This window comes from Electrophorus electricus, chromosome 9, assembly GCF_041902795.1.
Source record: "Electrophorus electricus isolate QZ-2024a chromosome 9, ASM4190279v1, whole genome shotgun sequence".
Lineage (NCBI taxonomy): Eukaryota > Metazoa > Chordata > Actinopteri > Gymnotiformes > Gymnotidae > Electrophorus > Electrophorus electricus.
In genome coordinates this window covers 7301011-7322829 of record NC_137505.1, presented here as the reverse complement: position 1 = coordinate 7322829, position 21819 = coordinate 7301011, and the positions used below count along the sequence as shown (strand labels likewise).

Here is a 21819-nt window from a genome sequence, read left to right as displayed (position 1 = left end):
ATTGGGCTGTGAGCGGCTCACCTGGACGGCGGAGGGAAGAATCACGATGGTGGTTGGACGGTGAAGACGCCCCAGACACTGACTCACCGACACGCCCAGGTTTACTTGGAGACAAATTCAAGAGACATGTTCCATCTTCTAATTCATTAACTCACAGGCCATCATACACCCCTACACACCCCATAACAGCCCCCCCCCCCCCCAAGTCATCATACACCCCTACACACACCCCAAGTTATCATACACCCCTACACACACAAGAATTGGTCCCCCTTTACAGCTATAACAGCCTCCACTCTTCTGGGAAAGTTTTCTACAAGACTGTGTGTGTGTGTGTGTGTCTCTCTGTGAGGTCAGACTCTGCTGCGGGACGAGAGGGCCCGGCTTGCAGGCTCTGTCCTAATTCATCCCAATGGTGTTTGATGGGGTTGACGTCAGGGCTCCGTGCCGGGCCAGTCAAATCCATTCACACCATGCCCATGTGGACCTCGCTTCGTGCATGGGGACATGGTCACGCTGGGACGAAGAGGTCGTTCCCCAAACCGTCCCCACAAACCGGAAGCATGCAAATGTCCAAAATGTCTTGGATCGCTGAAACATTAACATTTCCCTTCACTGGAATTAAGGGCCCTAGGCTGCCGTCTGAAAAACAACCCCATGGCATTATCGCTCGACCACTGGACTTTGCAGCTGCACAGCGCAGCCAGGCAGGTAACGTCGTCTTGGTGTTCACCAAACCCGCACCCGTCCATCAGGCTACCAGATCCTTCACCCCACAGAACACGTTTCAACCGCTCCAGAGACCAGCGACCGCATGCTTGGTCATTTTCAACGACGTGCCTCTCACGGAATTTCAGGTTCATATCCGGAGCAAAGGACAGGCCTTGGCAGAGCGCCCAGGCGACGTCCTGACCGGCGGTGGACGGTAATTACAGCAAGGGAACGCGCCTCTGGAGCGGAGCTGACCGAGGTTCAAAAGGTCAGTCCCGCGCAGCCATCACGCGGCCTCGGGACGGGGGAAGGGAGTCTGCGTCATCAGTAAACTGAACTTCACAGATAAGGTTAACTACTTATTCCCCAGGACTGGTTTGACGAGCTGCCATCATGTTTCCAAACAAAGAGACCCGAGTTTTGAAACTGCCATTTGAAATCGGAAGGAAAAAAGATCCCTCGTCGACGAGGACGCAAGACCGAAATCTGTTTGGCGAAACTCATCCCCAGCCTGTAAAAGACGGCTCTGTCTAAACGCTCATCCATTCAGGGGAGGGAAGAGGGAAAGAAAAAAAAAAAAGACACTCAGACACAGTGTAGGATGTCAAGTCACATCAGGTTTCTGCCTCTCTTTTCTTTGGGCCTGACAGGGAACCGAAACCGCGGGCCAGTGCTGCCTGGTAATCATCGTGTCTCGTACCCATTACAAAAGCTTCCATTTGGCAGGATGTCTTGCTCGATGTGGGCGTTACCTTAATGACACCGCGGCTTTCACAAGCCTGTCACTGTTATTACTGACGGGTAAAGGGCGGGGTGGGCGGGGCCTGAGGATGGCAAACGGCGCGTGCTGCACTGCGCTGCTCCAGGTGATCGTCAGCGAGTGCTTGGGGAGAATGAGGACCTCCCAGAACAGAGGACAGGGTGTAGGTGTTAGCGTTAGCTTCTTTGCCTCTCGCCTTGTTTCGGGTCTGAGCAGCTAGCAGTCTGCTAGCCGAGTCCTGACCGACTCCTGGTGAACCTGGCTACGTTTACGTTGTTTGCAAAGGAGCCTCCACCCTGCCAGCCCACAGACTGCAGAGTCAGTCAGTCAGAGATGGGCACAGTTTCCCCTAATAGTCTTGATCGTAGTAAACAACCACCATTTCAGATACAAACGCGAGATAAACCAGAGCACTGAGGACAGGCAGATGCAGAGGGTGCCATGCAACAAACACACGACTACACACAACACAACTATTCTCATGCCGTTAGTCTCCGAGGAAACTAAAAAGTCCCTCAGGCAACAGTTGGCAGGCATCTGGAGAATCTCACCATCATTGTTAACCAACACTTCAGTCAGAATATGATTCTTCCCACGGACAGCGCTAATTTATGCAGATGTGTACAAAACAAACATCTCACTGTCCTGACAAATTAGGCAGACTACATCTCTGGGTATAGAAAAAAAAACTATACAATTAATATGCATGAGGGCCTTGAAACGAGGGCCTACAAATCTATGAATATGTAGTAGGGTCCATTAACAGATTCCGCCCAGCGTGGGACATGCTATCACCCCTCCAGAGAGAGAGAGAGAAAGAAAAATGTGTCATGTCAGTTCCGCTTAGGCTAATCAGCAGAGCAAGCTGTGAAGCGGCGCGTCCCCTGATCCTCTGGAATGGCAAGTCTACTTCCTGAATTGCATCCCACATCCAGCACCCTCCCACGTTCCTTTTCGGTCGTGCGGTCTTCGTTTGACTGGATGAGCACCTTGGTTTTGGAAGCGGGTTTGCCTCGAACCTCCGACGTCACGCGGGGCTTCTCAGAACTGCTGGCGGATGGCGAACCACAGGTTGATTGCTCAGTATGAGCACATACTGAGCCCCCCGCCCAACGACTGCTCGGGACCACGCTCAGAGGGGGCGTGTCCCTTAAGCCTGATAAAGACATCTGAAGAATTGCTACGACAAGTGGGGCTAGTCGAAGATGAGCGCACACCCCACCACCACAGAACTTCCAGAACAGCTCACGAGAGCACCTTTGTTTGAATTGGCAGCCGCAAAACAGGATGTGAGAGTGGAACTAAAAGTTGACTGACGTGGTAAGACAATTATTACAGCAACGCTTCATTATGATGGGGAACTCTTTAATTTCCAAAGACTTGCTGAAACTGTGGAAACAAGAGTGGTGGGCTTCAATATAAAGCAAGGGGTAGCTGTTAACGAGTTATCCTTGAATATCAGTGCTTACTCGACAAGCTACTGAAAAGAAAACCAGTAGCTGGTGTCTTGAATTCTCTCCCGCTCGGTCATAAAGTGGTCACCCCAAAATCACAGCAGCGCTGCCGGGCCTGGACCTGCGCCTCGAAATAGCCACGTCTGAAATCTCTGTTAGATCTCTGTTAAGTATCTGATAACCAAGTCTCCTCGTCGGCTCTGTGGCGTGAGCAGAAATGCGACCACACAGTAAAAGGCACCATTTTCATCGGCGGTGCAGCACGATTCAGCCAAGCCACGCGTTTCTCGAGTAAGCCTTTTATTCGGGGCTTTGTACCGAAAGCTGGAGCCGATAAAGAAGCGACCGTGCACGCTGAAGCCTGCGACGCCTGCGCGACTCAAGTTCGGCCACCGCATCTCTCCGGCTGTCAACTTTCAGCCGCTTTTACATGCAGCGACCTTTCATCGGTGTTATTGGTTCACATAATATCAAACCAGTACGCTGCTCGAATCTCGCAAAAGACTGAGAGGTGTGTGTGTGTACGACTCACCAGCGATAAGAATATGTACATTTCGATATCTCTTCTATGTCTACCGTAGCGATGCCAAGAAGCCATGATGCCGCTGCCACGTAGGGCTGCGCATGCGCAGTCCGTGGTCTTCCAAAGCCTGAAGAGAACGCAATGGATCTTGGGAAATGTAGTTCCTTTTCGCCTACGTCTTCTGCGTTGACGTTCACCACGCCATTCATACCCTAGACTCTAGTGCACGTAAAATTTAAGATGAAATCATTACCCGAGCCTCATCGCAAATGTATGAATGGCACATACGCCGTAAACAAAGGTTCTGTGCTGGAAAAAAGCGGAGAGATTACGGCAGAATGAGGATGAAAGAGTCTGCCTCTTGTGAATGGCCTGACAGCGCAGCACCGTGTTTTTCTGTTTTACTGAAGGCAGTGAGCTTTGGTGCGCAGCGATTATTTGGACAGATTGAGTCAGCACATATATTCCAATACTAAGTCGCCTCATATCTTAAGATCAATACGGCAGTTAAAAAATTTGTGAAAAACACTGGAGAAATATTCCGTGAGCAAAAATAAATAAATAAGTAGACGTATATCGGCAAACAGGTGCTAACGAGAGTTTAGCCCAACGTCATCTCCTGGACATATTAAATACGAACGAAAACGAGCTTCTCCATGTAAAATAAACAAACAAACAAACCAGTTTGGCTCTCTTTGTTTGCATCCTAAGTTCTATACTCGATAGCCCTTTTGTTTGTTTATCTGGGCTATATATGAATTCATTATTCAGTGTATTTGTGTTCTTAAAATGTACTAAAGTGTCGCTTGGTATGTGTCTGCCAGTCCTTAAACATCTGTAGCGATGTTCGTTCACATACCACAAACAGTTAATCAATCATAGTGCCTCATAGATTATAGGAGCAAACTATCTATCGCGCTTAGGGGTGGTGCTCTTAACAAATAGTTCATACCGATACAAATACAGCGGATTTGTAAAATAATCTAAGGCCAGTATACTGGAAATCCCGTACAGAAACAAAGCCTAATCTCGTATTTTGTTGTTGAATGGAAGATATCTAAAACGATGACACTCCATCGACTGTCCCCCTCCCCCCGTCCGTTTGACTTTCAGCTGCTCGTGTAGTAGGCTTCGCGCAGCGAGCGTCTGCAGATCTGTCGGTGCGGCGCGTTTGCAGGAGCGGATACTGCGCATCCGATCTGGAGAGAGCGCACAGCGCACAGAGCACAGCGCGTCTAACGTCCCCGCCGTGCGCCTCCGCGACCACGGAAGGACACTCAACGCTGGTCGTGCCCAGGAAACGCGTTATTAGCCGCTGGCGGAGAGCGGTAAGATATGGCGTTTTTGTTTTTTTAGAAAACTTCTCCTGGGTCCAACATTTTGCAAACTGTTTACTGTTTTCTTGGTCCTGCTTTGCGCTGCACTTGTGGAAATGTGAAACGTATCCACCTACTGTTAAAGAACAACAAAGTGTTTACTTCAGCAATTGTCGAAGGGGCTCAGTCTACAGGAGCAGGAGAATATTAGACGTTTTAACTTTGAAGCGGTTGGTCCAGTTTATTTGGTTTATTGCGGCGTTTTGACTGCACCACAGTACAACAGCTTGTCTGGTTTTTGTAATCTTGTTTACGTCCGTATCGCAGCCCATTCACTCCTGGTCCTGTATTCTCTCTACAAAACCGTATTCGCTCTACAGTCTCCTCACCCAGAAAAGTGATTAGTCTTCTGTAACGGTGCGAAAGGAGAATCGAGACAGCGTTTCTTTTATTCCGACAGAGATTGACTTGCCCCTCACGTTGCATCCTGGGATCAGAAGAATTTCGGTCGGAATTATCAGCCACCTTCCCAAACTGCCTGGCGGGTGTGCTTCTCAATCTGTAGTTCGGGTTTGGGATCTGTTCAGAGAAGGGTTGCTCTCTGGTAAGAACAATCCTCCCAATCCGCCTTTCCCCATCTCAGTTCAGACTTCACACCGCGGAGTAAACGTGTTTCTTAATAACACATTTGGAAACAGCTTTGACAGTGATCCTCAATCACCATGTCCTAGTGTGTTGGTGTGTTGTATCCTATATCGACTTGTTTTATCGCACATGTGCACCACTGTCCTAACAACGAGTTCAGATCAACTCTGCGGGTAATAGACATGTGATGCATTTTTTAGGACAATGGACAATTACTAGCCTATAATGTGGAGTCAGGCGTGCTTCCAAATGACAGACATTTTGGAGAATGATAGTAATCTGTTCCAGTGATGGGGTCCTTGGGTTTTTCTGCGTAATCCTAATGATTACTCTAACAGATTAGGCGCACAGCCACACGGAGATCTGTAGTTCCGAGAGGACCGACGCGCACAAAACGTGTTATCGGTATTGCACCCAGAAGATGACTTTTCGATCACCACAACGTATATAGGACGTGTAATTATTCGTCTGATAAAATGTCCACAAATAGCAGTGGGATTCTGGCCATTTGTATGCCGAACCAGTGCCGAACCAGCGCTGCGCTGATGCGAGAATCCGACGCGAGGTATAAAGACAACAGATTCGGACAGTTGTTTTATTGCAGTTGGATCGGTCGCAGTAAATCTGCTCTTGGTAATTGTTTACTTCTCGTCCTGTATTCGACATTTCATTCTAACAATTCCAATAGTAAACGATTATTTTTGAATAAATCCGCATTTGTTGTTGTTTTTTAATTCTTCGAAAAACTGACGTTTGAGCACAGATTGCTGTAATCCAGAACAGTAGGGGTCACTGTTGAGTAGGTTTTGCTCTGGGCACATTTTCGCAAGCCGCGTTTGACGCGTGATCTTTCACTGGTGGGCTAGGGAATATATAGGTTTAAAACATACATCACAGTAAATGTACTTGAGGAATAAAGACGGTGTGGCTTATTCCCCACAGTTGCCTAGTCGAATTTACTAGAAAAGGTTCACTGGAGAACATGTTGGCCTGGATATGTGAAGGCACTTGCGTATCTGTGCTTTAAAGATCCTTTTGACCTGTTTTTTATTTATTTTATTTTAGTCTTTACAATTCTGCCTTATAATAAAGCCTTTTGATCATTTTCTCCCACCTTCACCTGGAACCTGGCTGAGCTAAAAAGGTGGGCAGGAAAATCTGCTGAAGTAGGGACTCATTCAGTCAGGTCTGTCATGCTGGCTAGAGCTCAGCATTTATGTACACTTCCCATGTTTCTGTTGGTGGCTTATCTTACGTAGTCACACTCATCAAGCAACCTAATGAACAGTACAGTAACAACTTCTAATTCATGTTGTTTTCATTTCCTTCATTCTGTTAATTACAGTGATGCACTTGGGGAAACAAGTGGCATCGTTTTTCTTATGAGTCCCCATTGTAAGTGATGTAGGCAACATTTGTCAATTAGAGGTGCATCATGCACAAATGTATTGCTTTCTCACCCATCGCCTTGGTCGTTAGTGCTCGCCTGCGTCTGTCTCATTGTTAATATCCTATGGAATCGAGAGTAATAACCTCAAGGAGGTCTTTGCAATCATGGCATGACTCATCCTCTGACGCCTGTCACTCAGCAGACTGCCATCAGTCATACGGAGGGCCGTGAGTCTGGGCCCACTGTGTGCATGTTTGTGGTCCAGACTGCCAGTTAACATCTCACAATAATGAGTTCATTTGTCCATAGGTTTACTAAAGCCTTTATATGCTGGCTCTGAACAAACGTATTAATATTCATATAGCCCCCCCATACGTGCGAGTTTGATTCATCTGTTTTTCTTGGTTCCCGAGGCCTCTCTTTCAGATGTAAAGCAGGTTTTCATCTGTAATGAACTTATGAGGGCTCTTCTCAGTTTGAAACGCACAAGTCCACAGTGTAAAGGCTCCGTGAGGGAGACCAGGGCTTTTTCTGGACAGCTCTGGAAGTCCTGTGCATCCATAGTAACAGGACCTGGAAAAAAAAAAAAAAAAAAAAGGTTGCCGCCAATCACACTCGATATAACCGTAAATAATTTCTTCCCGTCATCGTGAACTCTGGAAGTAAAGGCTCAGTGGTGCATTTTAAAAATGTGCCACATGAATTATTTCTGATGCTGAGACAGGAGTCGAGACGAGACAATGGGGATAAAAGTTTAATGGGGAGGAACCTAATCTGAATGGCAGCAGATACGAAGCCACGGGAAAGAGCGATGATCCCCACAGCCACTCCAGGGCCCAGAAGGTGAATGAATCGGTAGCACGACCGCTAGGCCCCTGACGGACCGGCGCCGTGATGCTCCGCCCCAACCCCTTAAGGAGGCTTCGCTCAGATGGTCAGCGCACTTCCTAAACCTCAAGGCCAAACAGGGTGTACTGGGCAGATGCTTCGACCAGTGCTGTACTGGGCTGTTTGTATGGCGTGATTTTGAATAGGGATGGCAACACATCATATGAGCACAACATTGGCCTCTGGCATGTTGCAAAAGGTTGCGGTATGCGGATGAGTGGTGTAAGAAATTGCAGAAAGGTTTGCATTGTGTAGCATTACCTTTAACATTGTTTTACCATATACTAATAAGAGTATTTTGTCCAGAATTTCAGATTGATCAATATTCGATGTGTTATATGCAGGCAGGCATGGCAAGATGATTTCTAAGGCGAATTTCTAAAATATGCATTTGACAGTTCCTTCCTCCTTCCTGTTTATAGTGTTCTGTGTTTTTTTTTTTCCCCCTTTCATATTCTTTTTTTGTCTGTTTATGGCACTCCTGCGAGAAACTACTTTGCTTTTCTTCTCATAATCGGAAGCCCTTATCTCGATTTGTGAAAACTCGGTTGTATATTTTTATCTGCGAAAGGTGACATGCAATCTCCAAAGCGGAAGGTTTGGGGTTTTTTTTTTGTTTTGTGTTCTGCTGGCTAGCCATGATGAGAATGCAGAATACAGAGAGTTGTGCATTTGCCAGAACCTGGGAAGGCACGGCTTCAAAGGCATGCCCTCAAAACTGTCAGCTTGCCGCTCGCTTCTTGTCTGGGTAAACCCGCCGAGAGGCCTGGCTGTGTTGCTCCTGGTCGGGTTCGGATACAGAAGTGGGTTAGTGATACGCTCAGGATACAGAAGAAAACATTTTGGAACAGGAAACAATACAGTACTTTTAAAACGAGGCGAGTGTGTCCGTTGGGGCTACAGGCCGAAGATTTTTCTGGACTGAACAAATTTGAGGCAGAAACTATGGCATCTTTCATATGTTTCCAGCAAAGACATTTTATTATTGCCATCATTCATTCAGACACTAAATTCGTTTGGACGCAAAATGGCCAAATACCAAAAAAAAAACAAAAAAAAACAGCCTTTGGGGTTTAGCTGAGTATTGGAAACTGAGTAAATAATAATAAAAAGGTTCTCATTTTGAGCTCTGCTGCTCCCTCAAACATGGTGACAGTCATCTCTTGTCTTCATTCCACAGAAAATGATCACTTATTCTTCACACTTTCAATTCTGTTTCTTGGTTCTGAAGAACTCAAGTTGTTGCCAGGATGTAGCTGTAGCGGAGAATTTTGCACACCGCCTTCCTTAAGAACAGAAGATTGGAGCCAGCCAAGCAGAGCTGCAGTTTTTTGATGAATCCCCGCATTATTTCGTCCACCACCCAGGGAGGAGATGATGGAATCACTGTACCTTTTGGCCACTTTTGGAGAAAAATCGCACAAACCGCCTTTTGTTTGGCTGCATTACTCAAACAGAGACAGGACGGTCGGGAGGGACAGAATTTCGCCAAAAGATTGAGGGGCTTGGCTCGGAAATATCTGGCGGTGCGCTAAAAATACCAGCACGGAAGGAGATGGAGACGTCGTCTGGAGTCGCTCAGTACCAGCTGGGCCAGGCTAGGTATTGTTTATGAGCACGCGACCGCGCGGAGAGCAGCGTGGATGCTTGGCTGCCTGCTCCCCCTCCAGTGAAACGCGATCTACAGAATGAGCCGCTCGCTGTCTGCAGCCCTAATTAATACTTGATGTGACCGAAGGAGTTCCGATTGACTGAGCTCCCATCATGTACACGCGTCTGGGCCCTTGCGGATTCGGACAGTCTGCTTCAGTGACAGGCATCACAAAACAGTACCTAGAAAACTGTGATGTATAACACGCGATCCTCTGCCAGTCAAACAAGACAAGACATGCGTACCCTTTGAAATGTTATTGATTTTTGCACAAATGCAATGCTATGTCATTTAGTTAATAACAATAAGAAATAAAGACAAGATAGACTCTTTTTAACAGACAAGACAGAGCACTTTATGTTGGTGGTGCTTTGTCTTTTCCAACTCCCGAGCAAAATCATTTAATAACATCGATTGTAAAGATGCCTTCACATGTGATGTTTCGTTACGCTGTGATGTCAGACGTGATCGTTGTGTTTCTATGCAACATGTTGCTCACAGTTCTGAAGTCATGGAACCTCCCTCATTGTTGGTCAGCACCACGGCATTTTTTTGCCAGCTCTACCAGGCAAAAGTCTCCTTTCCTCTCCATTTCATAGACATCCCGCTTACAGATCACATCACGGCAGCCGAGAGGTTAAAGTCAGGATCCTGTCTTGGCTGTTCTGGAACGATTGATTTCTTTTGTTGTGGATCACAGATAGATGCGTTAAGATTTCTGCTGTACAATTTCCTTGAAATTCTGTAGTTGCTCATTTAATGTGTCATTTTTATAGTGCGAGTTGTGTTTGTACATGACCAGGACTTAATTGGACAGTGGTGATATATCTGGGAGTGAAACAGTCAATACTTTAATACTCTTTAACTTTGATTTACCCAGAGACTCCAAAATCATTCTTCGCATTAGCTGTGTCCGAGAAGTCAGTTAACTCCAACTACGGAGAACAAAATACTCTTCGAGCTTCTTTTGACTTTCCCCAGACAGCTGAGGGAGAACCATGGTACCTGGCACAAAGGTCCATGTGGGTGATCGTGGACTGCGTCATCTTTTTTTCGCTTTGCGCTCAGAAAGGAGGAGATGCGGTCGTACGCTAGCGGACGTGAAGGCATGTGTCTTTTCGCTGCCCCTCCTTTACTCAGACCAAAGAGGCTCCGGTGGGAGGAGTGGGGGTGGGTTTAGGGACCCAACTGCTCCCACTGTTGATTCGGCCATTGTGGGGGGAGGAACACTATTCCCATTGATGGGGGTTGTATGTGAAGCCCCCAAAGGCTGGAGAACAGGGGGGTGACCCATTCAATGTGATGGGCCACCCTGCCCTGCTAGGAGAGATGGGTGTTGGGCCTTTTGTAGGAATGCAGCTGGAACAGTGTCCTGCTCCGGACTGAACGCCACCAGGTCCAAGCGGCTCCCTCAATCCGAACCGTCCCTTCAAAGGCAGGGAGTGTGCATCCCGAGGGCGGTCGGGAAGGAAGTCTCTCTCTGCGGAGACAGGAGGAAAGATGACGCCTTATTGGCTGCGCTGGTGTTGCATTAATGACCTGTCAAAATGTCACCTGGATAGGTATGAAATGAATGTCCACTCTCCAGTGTCTACAGCGAACGTGTGCAATGATCTCCAAATACAGCACCTGCCCAAAGGGCTGTTCTGAATAACCAAGGAGGACACCTCGCACAATAGCGCAAGCACCAAAACAACGACGTAGTATTATTTCACACGCACATCATGCGATGCAGGCGTTGCCGTATTGAGTGCAAAAATACTTTGTTAGGATTCATAAGACTCCAGGCCACGGGGCTACAAAAAAAAAAAAAAAAATCTTCGGATTAGGTCCAACGACGCGGAGTCTGCGCTGGCTCGTCTGCCTACCGCGTGCTTCGCTTTCTAGCTCGACGATGGAGGAGGTGAAGGATGCGACGGCAGGGGACTCCCGACTTGCCGCCCTGCACAGCAGCGCGTGCGCTTTAACCCCGCCCATGCTTTGTTTTATTTCGCAAGCGAAATTTGCAGCATGCAACAAGCAAACGTCTCGCTTCCAGTCTGCTGCTTTGACGTATATTGTTTTAGAAGAGACTTGATTCTTTCCATTCGTTTGTTTTGGACCCACTGCGGTGCGTTGCTGCATAGAACAGGTAGTCTTGCTTACTCGCACCACAGACACTTCTCGGAGCGTTTGGGCCTTATTTACCATCCAGTCCGTCTCCTGTTTTGCGCAGTCAAGTTGAGTAACGACAGACTATTTCTTACATTTATTACCAAGAGTCTCAAACTTTGGCAACTTCGCAACAACCGTTTTCAGATCTGTATGAAATATGATGGCGATTTTTAGGGGATTTGGGAGGTCCATCATCGTAATGCCGACACGTTTCCAAAAACCGCAGGGAGGCGATTTCTCATTAAAAATGCCAGGGTGAGTAAACTCTGTAACCCCTCCTGTGGTAAAATATTCATGTCTCTGCATATAGATATCAACTGCAGGTAAACGCCCGAGGCGGGTGGGGGAATAGACATGGAAGGAGTCACTCTCCAGCTGTATTTAGGGCTCACACTGAGAGGTAACCACAGTTCTGTCTGTCTGAGCGACCTTGCTTGACCTCCACACCAATCCTGTACGCCCCGAGAACTTGAAGTTGGTTCGAAGCGGACCTGTTGGCTTTGCTAGGTTCATTGGCAAATGTTTTTAGTGCATGGTCATCGTCAATCCGGTAAGCCCTGCCCTGCGTTATAGGTCACCTGCCCATGATGCAGCTGTCCCTTCACCAACACGCGTCCTTTGGCCCGTGTGCGGAAGAAACGTGACGGCGCGTTCGAGTGACCTCACTCCCATTCTGTCGGCTGCCCCGTCGTGTTCAGCATCCTCGCTTCTCCCCTCGCATTGGCCCGGCCAGCAAGGTCGGCCGCCGTTTCTATAGTGATAAGTAGCTCTCTACAAGGACACAAAGGTCCGTCTCAAATGCAGGCCCAGACGGAACACCGTGTGACAGTGATTAATGTCCAGTTCGGAACGATACGGTAAACATAGGGCCACCCCCTACTGGAGTATAATGGTAATCCCGGCCAGCACTTGCCAAGCCAGGGGCAGCTGTGTTACAGACGAGGATCTGGAGAGGAGCCAGAGAGGTTCTACAGGGGCACCTGGCCTTCCTCAGTGGAAGGTAAACACGAATGCTTCGGAGATTTTGTACGTTCCTGAGAACAGATAGATGGTGATCTTCTGTTTGACAGAAAAGGGAAGATGGTACTTTGCAATTTAAAAAGTGTTTTGTTCTTGTAATAAACAGAATTTATTCTTTTGTTTTATTGATCGGAGGTTTAGTCCATAGCAAGCTATGCGGCTTCCAGGGTTGGTTTCAGTAACTTTGGTCTTGATGAATAATAAAAAAATATTTCCTGTGCGATGCGGTGATGCACGGTGACCTCTTTTCTCTCGCACCGTGGCCCTAAAAAGAAACATAAGCGCGTGAATGTTTCAGTGGTGGCTCAGCGGTTACGGTCTTGTAATAGAAAGGTTGCTGGCTCAAGCCCCACCACTGCCAAATGGCCACTGTTGGGCCCCTGAGCAAGACCCTTAAGCCTCAGTTGCTCAAGTTGTACTCAGTCATAATTGTAAGTTGCTTTGGATAAAAGCCTCAGATAAATGCCATAAATGTAAATATTTGGCTCAAGGTGGCATGCTTCCTCCCAGACTTGCAGACTCCTAATTCTGCTCAAAGAAGGCAGTAACGAGAAGCGGAGAGCTACAATACTCGGAGATGGATGGACGACTTTGCCTTCGGCGTGCTGTTACTAGAGAACAAAGTGCCGAGCCAGGCTGTGGCCTTTCCTCACACTTAGCCCACCTGGAATTTCCTTGCAATTAATTTCTTCCTCCCCCTCGGCTTCCGGCTCACGCCTCAATTTGCTTCAAAGCTGGTGCTCCGTGCTGCCGCGCCGCATGGCTGTTTCCACGCTGTTAGATTATTAGGTCTTGCGCAGGCATCGTAGGGCCACGTGCGTGTGGCTGGTGATCACGAAGGATGTTTGCACAGGGAGCTGTGGCGTGCCAGCTCCGGCCAGGTTTTTTTTTTTTTTTCCCCGGCCCGCTGGACGAGGGCCCGACTCTAAAACACTGGCGTGGTGCTGTGGTCCGGTGGGTGGCACTTGCGCAGCCGTGTCCTGCGGAGAGGCGGCGAGCGTACAAACGCACCCCTGGGTGGGCGAGTGAGCCGGGGGGGGGGGGGTGGTTATGTAGCACACAGTAGCACGCTTGTGTAAACCGGCCTCCGCTAAACGCGTGATGTTTTAGAGTAAATATGTCGACGTCCAGGCCTTCCCTCCCACGGTGGAGTGCTGTGCCTTGGACAAGGGCCCCATTGAGAGCTCCCCAAGAGGGGATTGTTTAAAGTTTTAGAAGTTTAGAAGGAGAGGTGTGTGTGTGTGTGTGTGTGTGTGTGGGGTGGGGGGGGCTGGATTGACTTGCATGTCAGCACACACACTTTCAAGCAGCGAGAGAGCCACGCGCAGGCACGCACGGGTTCCACTAGCACAGTGCTGCACGCTGTTTTACATGCCGCATCATATGTGTGTTTTACTGTAGGGTAAGAGAGTTTGCAAAAGCAATGTTTAAATATAACGCACTTCCTTATTGTGTGGAGCTAGCAGGTCCCGTCTGTCCACCGTGGCCATGGAGCCTACGTGATCCGCGCATGTCTCCGTCAGCCTGGCACCGGTGCCCATTAAAGGAAGACTCCACAGAGCTCCTCATATGACATGATGCTCTCATACATTTATGCAAATCTCTTGGATCAGCCTGGATAGCTCTGAGCACAATTTCACTTTCAGATTCTCCACTTTATTCATGTATGTATCCAAAAATGAATTATTCATTATTATTATTTTTAATGTAATTATTCACTTTTAGGTTATTTCTTAAGTGACAACAAATTACCACACTCCTTTTTACAGTCAGTTACTTTTGTGTGTTTCATTCAGCACAGATGTGCGTTAATTGATTAATCTTAATCCATCAATTGATTCGTCTTAATTGATTAATTGGTTCAGCTTGATTTGAATATAAGTGCACATATGTCACAATTAGCTCTGCGCTCACTGTTGTATGCACTTCCCCTGTTTACTGACCTTGGCGGCAGAAGATTAGAAGGAGGAACCGATGAGCGACGTCGCTGCCTGATGAACACCCATCTGCTGGTTTGAACTTCGGTTCTTCCCAGTTTCCCTCGTGCTTCGAAGTTCTGCCGTAGATACCCACCCCAGAGTTCTCCAGGCACATCCAGGCCGGAACCGCTAGCTGCCGAGAACGGAAGAGCCACGAGTCCGTGCCGCTACCGGAACGCTCTGGCACGAAGCGCCGCTGTGAAACTTTGCGGAACAAACCGGCGGAGTGTCTCTTTAAGTCCACGGCGCGCACGTAAGCACACCCACGGGCCTGCTTGCTCGGCTTTAACACGCCCACGCTAGCTGCACCTCTACTGCAGAGCACCATTTGTGAAAGGATATTTATCAACCATAAAAAAAAACTAAAAAAAAAAAACGTGTGGCACTTGCAGGACAACTGTACAGCTTGTAAAATTTTTACAGAGCTCGCTCGGACGAGACCGTGCCGTTAGCCTTCCCATTATGGCTTGTACGGGCTCTTATTTGCCCATAAAACCATAAAAAATGTTGTACTTTTCGTAGCTTGAACGATGACGGTAAATTCATCAGTCACCGCATTTTGGTTACATGAGAGAACCTCAGAAAGGTTCAGAATTGATTCTCGGGTGAGTAATGGCCGTTTTAAAATCGATTTGGACCCGAATCTGACCGGTGCCGAAAGGCCTCCGCCACTGAGCGGAGTTTCATCCCGTCTCCAGGGGAAGGGGGCGTAGCGGACACCCCTCGGCCCCCTGCGGTTCCAGGTCTGTCTCGACAGCCCCACGGGGAGAGGGTCTACATGCCCCCCGGTAGCACCTCCTCCTCCCCATCTCCGTCCTGCTGTTAATAGTAGACACGTCCTAGCTGGCGTCGTGCCTGGCGACGCGTTGCGTTTTACAGCGAGGCGGCTGTACGCTCCGTGACTTTGCCTTCCTGTTCGTTAGGAGAGCGGGGAAACGACGGCGCCACTGTCGTCCGAGTGGAATAAACGGCACGTAAAACGCCGGCGTGTTAAATGGAGATGACCAATTTGTGCTGCCATTATGGAACTTTTTTCTTTTTTTAATCGTCTCTGCTGAAAGGCCGCAGCCATAAATAGGTGGAGTCAAGGCTCGTATCAGGAATGATTCCCTTCTTGGGCTTTAATTCGTAGTGATTGACTGCAATGCAATGAGGAAACAACGTGTGTGTGTCTTTGAGCACTATCCTCAATGACCACCTGGTATTAATAAGTGAGATGTTTACGGTACTTTTTACACAGGTGCCGCGCTTGTCTGAAATGCTAACTGAGCGTCAGTTTTCTCGTTAAACCCCTTCTGCTGTCTTCACGCAAACTCCATGCGGTGGACGTGCTCTCTACAGCAGGGTGTGTGTAGTGTCTCCCGCCCCGAGGCCTCTGCCCTCTCAAGACTTAACGACGGCGTCGAGAGAGATGTACTGCCGGTCCCCGTCCCCACTCCGCCCGGTTCCCGCGGCCCCGGCGCACTCACCGGATCGCGCTGCCGCCCTGCAGGCTGGGAGGAGGCGCTCAGGTTGCATGCAGGCAGTGGGCCGGAGTCCTGTCACAGACTAGTTGCAGCTCCCAGGGTACGAGGGGACGTCCGGAAAAGCCGGTTTGGTTTTCCCTCTCGGATAAAGGTCTTTGGCACCTTGGTTTCTTTAGTTTAATCTGCAGCCTGGACTTTCGGCTGTGGGCTGCCGCTGATCGCTGCATACCCAGATACTTTAATGTTAATGTCTTTATATTATAAGATCATAAGTGTTATTCAGTGGCTTCTCAAGTCTTTATGTGGAATGGTATTATTTGGACTTGATTTTATGACGAGGTCGTTCATAATAGTTATAAACTCATTCAGAGGCTAAAAGCCTTTCATTTTTTTTTCCCCATCAAAAACTGATGGCTAATTCAAAGTGACGTCCCGTTTTGTTTTTTTTTCCTCACAGAAACTCTTTAGTGAAGACTGCGTTTTAGTCCGGGCCGGTGTGTTAAGCCAGTAAAACTGTAGCTTTTAAGTCCCAAGTCAGACTCAGTGGGAGGGGTCGCTTGTTGAATTGAGAGATTTACGAGGACTCGTTAATTAGAGCCGGGGCCATTAGGAGTGTGAATCATATGACACTCGTAATTGCTTAGTGGACTGGCCCTTCATTCCCAGTGACGCTGGTTCCCTTTCCTGAGTTTTAGTGGTAGTGTGATGTTGCTACTGGCCCGAGTGCCATGGGCGTGGAGCAGCACGCTACGCTATGCCAGTGGCACTCATACACCATCAACGACGGACGTGACTGTGCACTTAACTAGACACAAGCTGCAGCAACATTTAGCAGGCTTACATTCGTCAGCACACAATGACCAACGGTCTTTTTCCTGAAGTGGGACGGGTGAGTTCTGGATTGGCGGTGAAGTGATGTCGAACTGGGGGGAGTACTAAGGTTTGGTCTTGATATTTTGATTTCTCTGATGTTCAATTGCTCGCTTGTGCCTGACCTATAGTAGAGACTGATGGGCAGCCTACTGAACTACTGAAATGTTCAGTAGTTTTGTGTTACTTAAATGAAACTCATTTCCTTCCTCAGGCTCGGTGTTACCCAGGTGAGGTGACGATGCCCGAGACCCAGACTGTGTTGCCGTGACAACTTTCACCTTCTCGTTGCTATTTGTAACTAGTAGCACTGGATAACTGTAAAATGGACAAGGGCTTCGGAGTCAGGTTTTTTTTTTTTTTAAGTCTGTTTCTGAGAAGAAAGATGTCGTCGTATAGGTATTGCATTCATATTTTTGGTTGTTCAATTGTTTTTCCCCCACGACATTTTTAAAATTCCAGTGCACATGAAAGGACATAAGGTCTTGTAAGGCCAGTAAATGTCACCCAGCCGTTCATTGAAATCAATTCAGTACGATTATATTACTACCATAAATACTGTAACAGCTCATGCATGTTGTACATCAAGTAAATATGCTAATCACCCTCTATGAATCCAAATAATTGACCAACTCGGGAGAGCAACATGCATTTCAGACTAAAACATATTAAAACATCTTTCAGTGTGTGAGTGTGAGTTAGCATTTGCCTTAATCATGCTACGAGTCGTTATGCTGTTTGGGAGTACCAGAATCTTTAGGACTAAATGTGAGCCGGACCGTACTATGCGCACAGTAGACTGTGAAGCCTATCAAAAAAAACCATGGTGGCTTGCAGGGATGTTTAGTTTCCTCAGCTCGGTGCTGCATATTTGTCCAGTGAGTAGAGCGAGCGTGCTTCACCTTGCAAACCAACCTTGAAAACAAGGTCATTTGTCAAAGATATTTTGAAAGGCCGGGCGTCCTCAAACGTTTGACAGGTTTGGTGCGCGTGTCGGGTTGGTCTGTCTTCTAAGTGTGGTACTGGTAGTGCGTCATCAGGCCGTACCCATAAGAGCAACCTTAGCGGAATACCACAGCTGAGCTCCGCTTTATTAAACTTTGAAGAGAACAGCCATCTGTATGAGTGAACATGACGCATCACCGGCAGCCTAGAGAGAGAGCTATAAGCTGAGAGGTCCTAAACAGATCAGATAGAAGACCACGGGGTCAGCGCACGACAAAGAAGGGCATGCGCAGCAAGACCACTGTCCTGCCTGTCAGACGGCCTCCGAGGGGCACGTCTGACACACAAGGCCACGCCCCCCGCTTCTGCGGTATGGTCGACTCGGAGCGGTCACGGCCGCGGTGGGAAGCAGAATTGCTGCAGCGCCTCTCTGGTTGGCTGCCGGTTGTGGCAGTCACCACCGCGGGGAGCTCTCTTGGCCTGAGGTCCTGTGAGCAGGGTTAGACCGAGGAGAGGCGACTCCCCTCACCACCCAGGGGTGTGAGGTGAACTCCTCCATCTCCGGGAGTGCATTCGTGCCGCGTTTTAGGGGCGTGTACATGCCTTCATTATATTCTTTGATTGAGCCAGAGAGTTTTTGTATTTAGACAAATGGGTTTTGAATCTGGTTTAACAGCTGCATATAATTTCCCTCCTGTCTGCACGAGAGCAAGCTGTGGAGGTGTAGTATTATGTTATGGGTGGAGGTGTGGTGTTATGGTGTGGGGGTTCGAGACGAGAAGGCTCAGTGGTGCAAAGGCAGTCATGTACCTCAGAACACAGAGCTGGAGCCCTGTCCACTCACCTCAGCTTTCAGGCCCTACCAGGCTGTAGTATCATCCCTTCCTGCCTCCCAAGGTTCTTGTTGAAGTCTGTTAGTAAACATTTATCCCGCAGTGAACACCTGGATGTTTGGTTTGGAGAACAACCTGTGCACCCCTCCTACTCTGTCCCGGTAGTCCCTTGCAAGTGAGCGAGTGGTGTGAACGTATCTGCACGGGACTGGGTCTCCCCGTGACGCCCCGGTGTGATGTATGGGTGGTGTGCCAGCCCAATTCTCATTTGAACAGTGTTCATTAATTAATCATCTTTAAACCTGGCAGTGTCCAGCAGTGCTCGAACGTGTCTGCCTGCAATTTGATGTTACCCACGCAACAAATGGGTTCTGCTGCTCCCACATCTGCCTGAATCCTGGTCCCTGTGAGCTTCCTAATGGCTTGGTGATTAAATTAGCTCACACCAGACGCCGGGGAACGCTATTTGACTGCAAAGTGGTGCTGAATGTCACAGAGCCAAACTACTAATTTTCAAGACCTGTTTTTTCTAAAGTCCTCCATCGGTATCTTGTTGCATCTTGTGAATTGAGACTGAGGGGAGTGAATTGCACTATCAGCAGGTGATGCGCGGACTCAAGAATGCTACACTGAAGTAGGGTCTTGTTATTTATGTTTCTTAATGGGAAATTAGGGGGACTGTGCACTGCTGGATTATCGCGTCTTCTGTCTGTGAAGACGACTCTTCGTAGACGTCCGGCTCGTTTAGTTCTCGAGGCGAGACGACTGAACGTGTGTAAGATTGACAGTGTTCTGCCACTTGTCTCGGGGACTTCATCAGTTTAGCAGCGCGGGGAAATTAAATTCTCTGGCATTTAAACATCTGGGGTAATCTCCGTCGGCTTCACGCAACGTCCAGACTGCGGGAAAGTCTCCAGGTCCGGGCCACGAGTCCTCCTACTTGACCTGCTCCTTGATTGTTCCAGGTAACCGATATCCGTGCGTGAAGGCTGGTTTTCCTCTCAAAACGTTGACATTGCAGAGGTTGCCGTGGCTTTATCCTGCTGCTCATTTGCAGGTGTGCTGCTGCATCTCTTAAACCGCAGCGCCCTTTTTAAAGCGTCGCTTCTCCGAGGCCGTTCATGGATTTATCCAGTGTGGACTCCCCAGACACTGAGATGGTCAGCGCAGGGCTTGGCTAAAACAGCCTCGTTCTTTACTCTTTAATTACTCCAGTCTAACTCTGTGTCTCTCCGTCCTCCGCTCAGTGCTCCGAGGCGAAGGGCGCCTCGCGTCCTGACGAGGAACGAGCTCCTGCCTCATCTGATTAGAGGAAAGTTGCAACATTTATTCTCAAATAAACTTATATAGGGCTAAACCTTCCATAAACATTTATAGGGGGCTAAAATTTAATCAAAGCTTAGGTGCAAAATGGCCCTGCACAATTTATTAACGTCACGTCTTTGGGTTATTGTGTGAATTATGAATGAGTATTTTAACATGTTTACGGAAAAGTTCAGGTCTGCCTTTAAGATGGAAATAATAGCATAACTGTTGGAGAATATTGCATTGCTGATATGGAGGTATATTAGAGTTTATAGAAGCAATTCTGCTCTCATTCTGTGCCCCAGGGATGCCTAAAGAAGCGCACAGCTCACGGGCATCAGTCAGGACAGTTTTAAACTCTGAAACATGTAGACATTGTTGACTGTGTTAACGGAGAGTCCACCACTCCTTCAGTTATGAAGCTTGCGTAAACTGTGGTACGGTCTCTGCGAATTGCCTGTGTTTATACAGACATGCATCAAATTTGCCACTTTGCGTCACGCTTTATTGGCAACTCGGTCGGGGCAGCTGTATCTCGGTGGTTACGGTACTCGCCCAGTGATCGGAATAATACCGCGTTCATGGCAGCGGCCGCGGCCCCTTCCGTTTCTCTTCTTGCGCTGCGGTTTTAGGAGTGTCCGTTACTTTAGATCACAGTGACACTTAATCGTCTCGACTGTTATCTCGTTTGGTCTAATTGTTTCGCTCCATGCGCGCTCTGCGCACGATGGCAAGAAACGAGGAAAAAAAAACGAGAACAGGCTGATTAAAGGGCACCCAGGTCCCAGAACAATAATAGTGGGTTGTCATAGAAACAAAGACCTGCTACGCTTTTGATTTGATGGCGCTTTGTATTTGGCACCGAGTCCTGTTTCGCTAGGTGCGGCTTCTCTCTTGCTCCCCTTCTTCCTTTCAATTTCGCTAAAAGTTTTCGAACGCGCATGTGACGTTTTTCTCTGCGCGTGCCTGCAAGTCGAGGACGCCAGACGTTGTTGCTACAGCACGAGAGGAGGCAGACCCTCGGTCAAGTTCTTCCGAGCGACCCTTAGTTGGGTTTTATCGTTCGGCCCACCCCAAAGCCCCCCAGCACCTTGCTTCGCATCGGCGCTCGGGCCGCACACCCCTCCCTCTGCGCTCCTTTGAGAAAGTTTGTTTATGAGAGCAGAACGGCCCTTTTGTGGCTCACCGCTTCACCAAATAAAGGTCTCTCTCTCTCTCTCTCTCTCCCTCCCTCTTGCCTTTCCCAGAGACTACAAAAGACCTGCCATCTGTTCCGACAGCCTCCCCCGCGTCCCGGAGGATGACGAGCCCGTGATGCCTGCCTGGAAGTAGGTGTCCCTGCTTTTCCGCGCGTCATTACCATAAACCCCGCGCGGCGCGGTGTGACCCCCGGAGAGGCGCGTTGCGTTCCGGGAAGGCCGCGGGTCTCCGCTCTGCCGCTGGATTAGGCGCTGCACACGGCCCAAGGGGACCGGGGGGGCCTCTCTCCCTGCGGTGAGGCTCTGCAACCCTCCTTGACCCGACTGAGAAAATACGCATTTTTGAGAAAGGAGCGTTTCAGCGGAAGGAGAGTGCAGCAAAAAAAAAAAAAAAAAAGCCTTTGCACCTGTTAATGGTGAAACGCAGCCTGAATTTTCTGCCCCCACTGCAGAAAAGAAGCCGTGTTTAATTGGCTGCCCGCGCGCTTCTCTGGGCCTGAGCGTTGACGTGTAACTGTCTGACACGCGCAGCTTGCTGCTGTTTCTCTTCGGGGGGGGAAGTACGCATGGCACCGCGCATAAAGTTCCCCGCAATATCAGGTGATATCTGGCGGAACAGGAGGCAGATTCCGATCCTCGGTTACCAGTCCCCGGATAAAGGTGTAGCCTCCTCCGGGCATCCTCTCTTCCGAGAGCGGCGCGGAGGTTGT

The 21819-nt window shown here is 48.6% G+C and overlaps 2 protein-coding genes across 10 annotated transcripts in view; one reads left to right on the top strand and one right to left on the bottom strand.

Annotated features, from left to right (window-relative positions):
- The window catches only part of pdia5 (protein disulfide isomerase family A, member 5), a 33496-nt gene extending 29396 nt beyond the window's left edge, over nt 1-4100 (bottom strand). The window contains exons 1-2 of one of the 4 annotated variants that reach the window (XM_081720673.1): nt 3458-4096; nt 22-104 (exon numbers count right to left, since the gene is read on the bottom strand). Coding sequence is in view for 3 of the 4 variants with exons in the window: in XM_081720674.1 (XP_081576800.1) it covers nt 3458-3523 (66 nt within the window). In the remaining variant the exon portion in view is untranslated. Of the gene's footprint in view, nt 1-21; nt 105-3457 lie in introns of all 4 variants that reach the window. The other 3 variants (XM_081720674.1, XM_081720672.1, XM_027024407.3) reach the window with 3 other exon arrangements.
- A 319-nt stretch (nt 4101-4419) lies between these two features.
- Nucleotides 4420-21819, top strand: part of sema5ba (sema domain, seven thrombospondin repeats (type 1 and type 1-like), transmembrane domain (TM) and short cytoplasmic domain, (semaphorin) 5Ba) — a 91369-nt gene continuing 73969 nt past the window's right edge. For 2 of the 6 annotated variants that reach the window (XM_027024405.3, XM_027024403.3), the window contains exons 1-2: nt 4458-4776; nt 21158-21238. The gene's annotated coding sequence lies outside the window, so the exon portion shown is untranslated. Of the gene's footprint in view, nt 4777-14605; nt 14745-21157; nt 21239-21819 lie in introns of those variants that run through there. The other 4 variants (XM_081720671.1, XM_027024394.3, XM_027024399.3 and 1 more) reach the window with 4 other exon arrangements.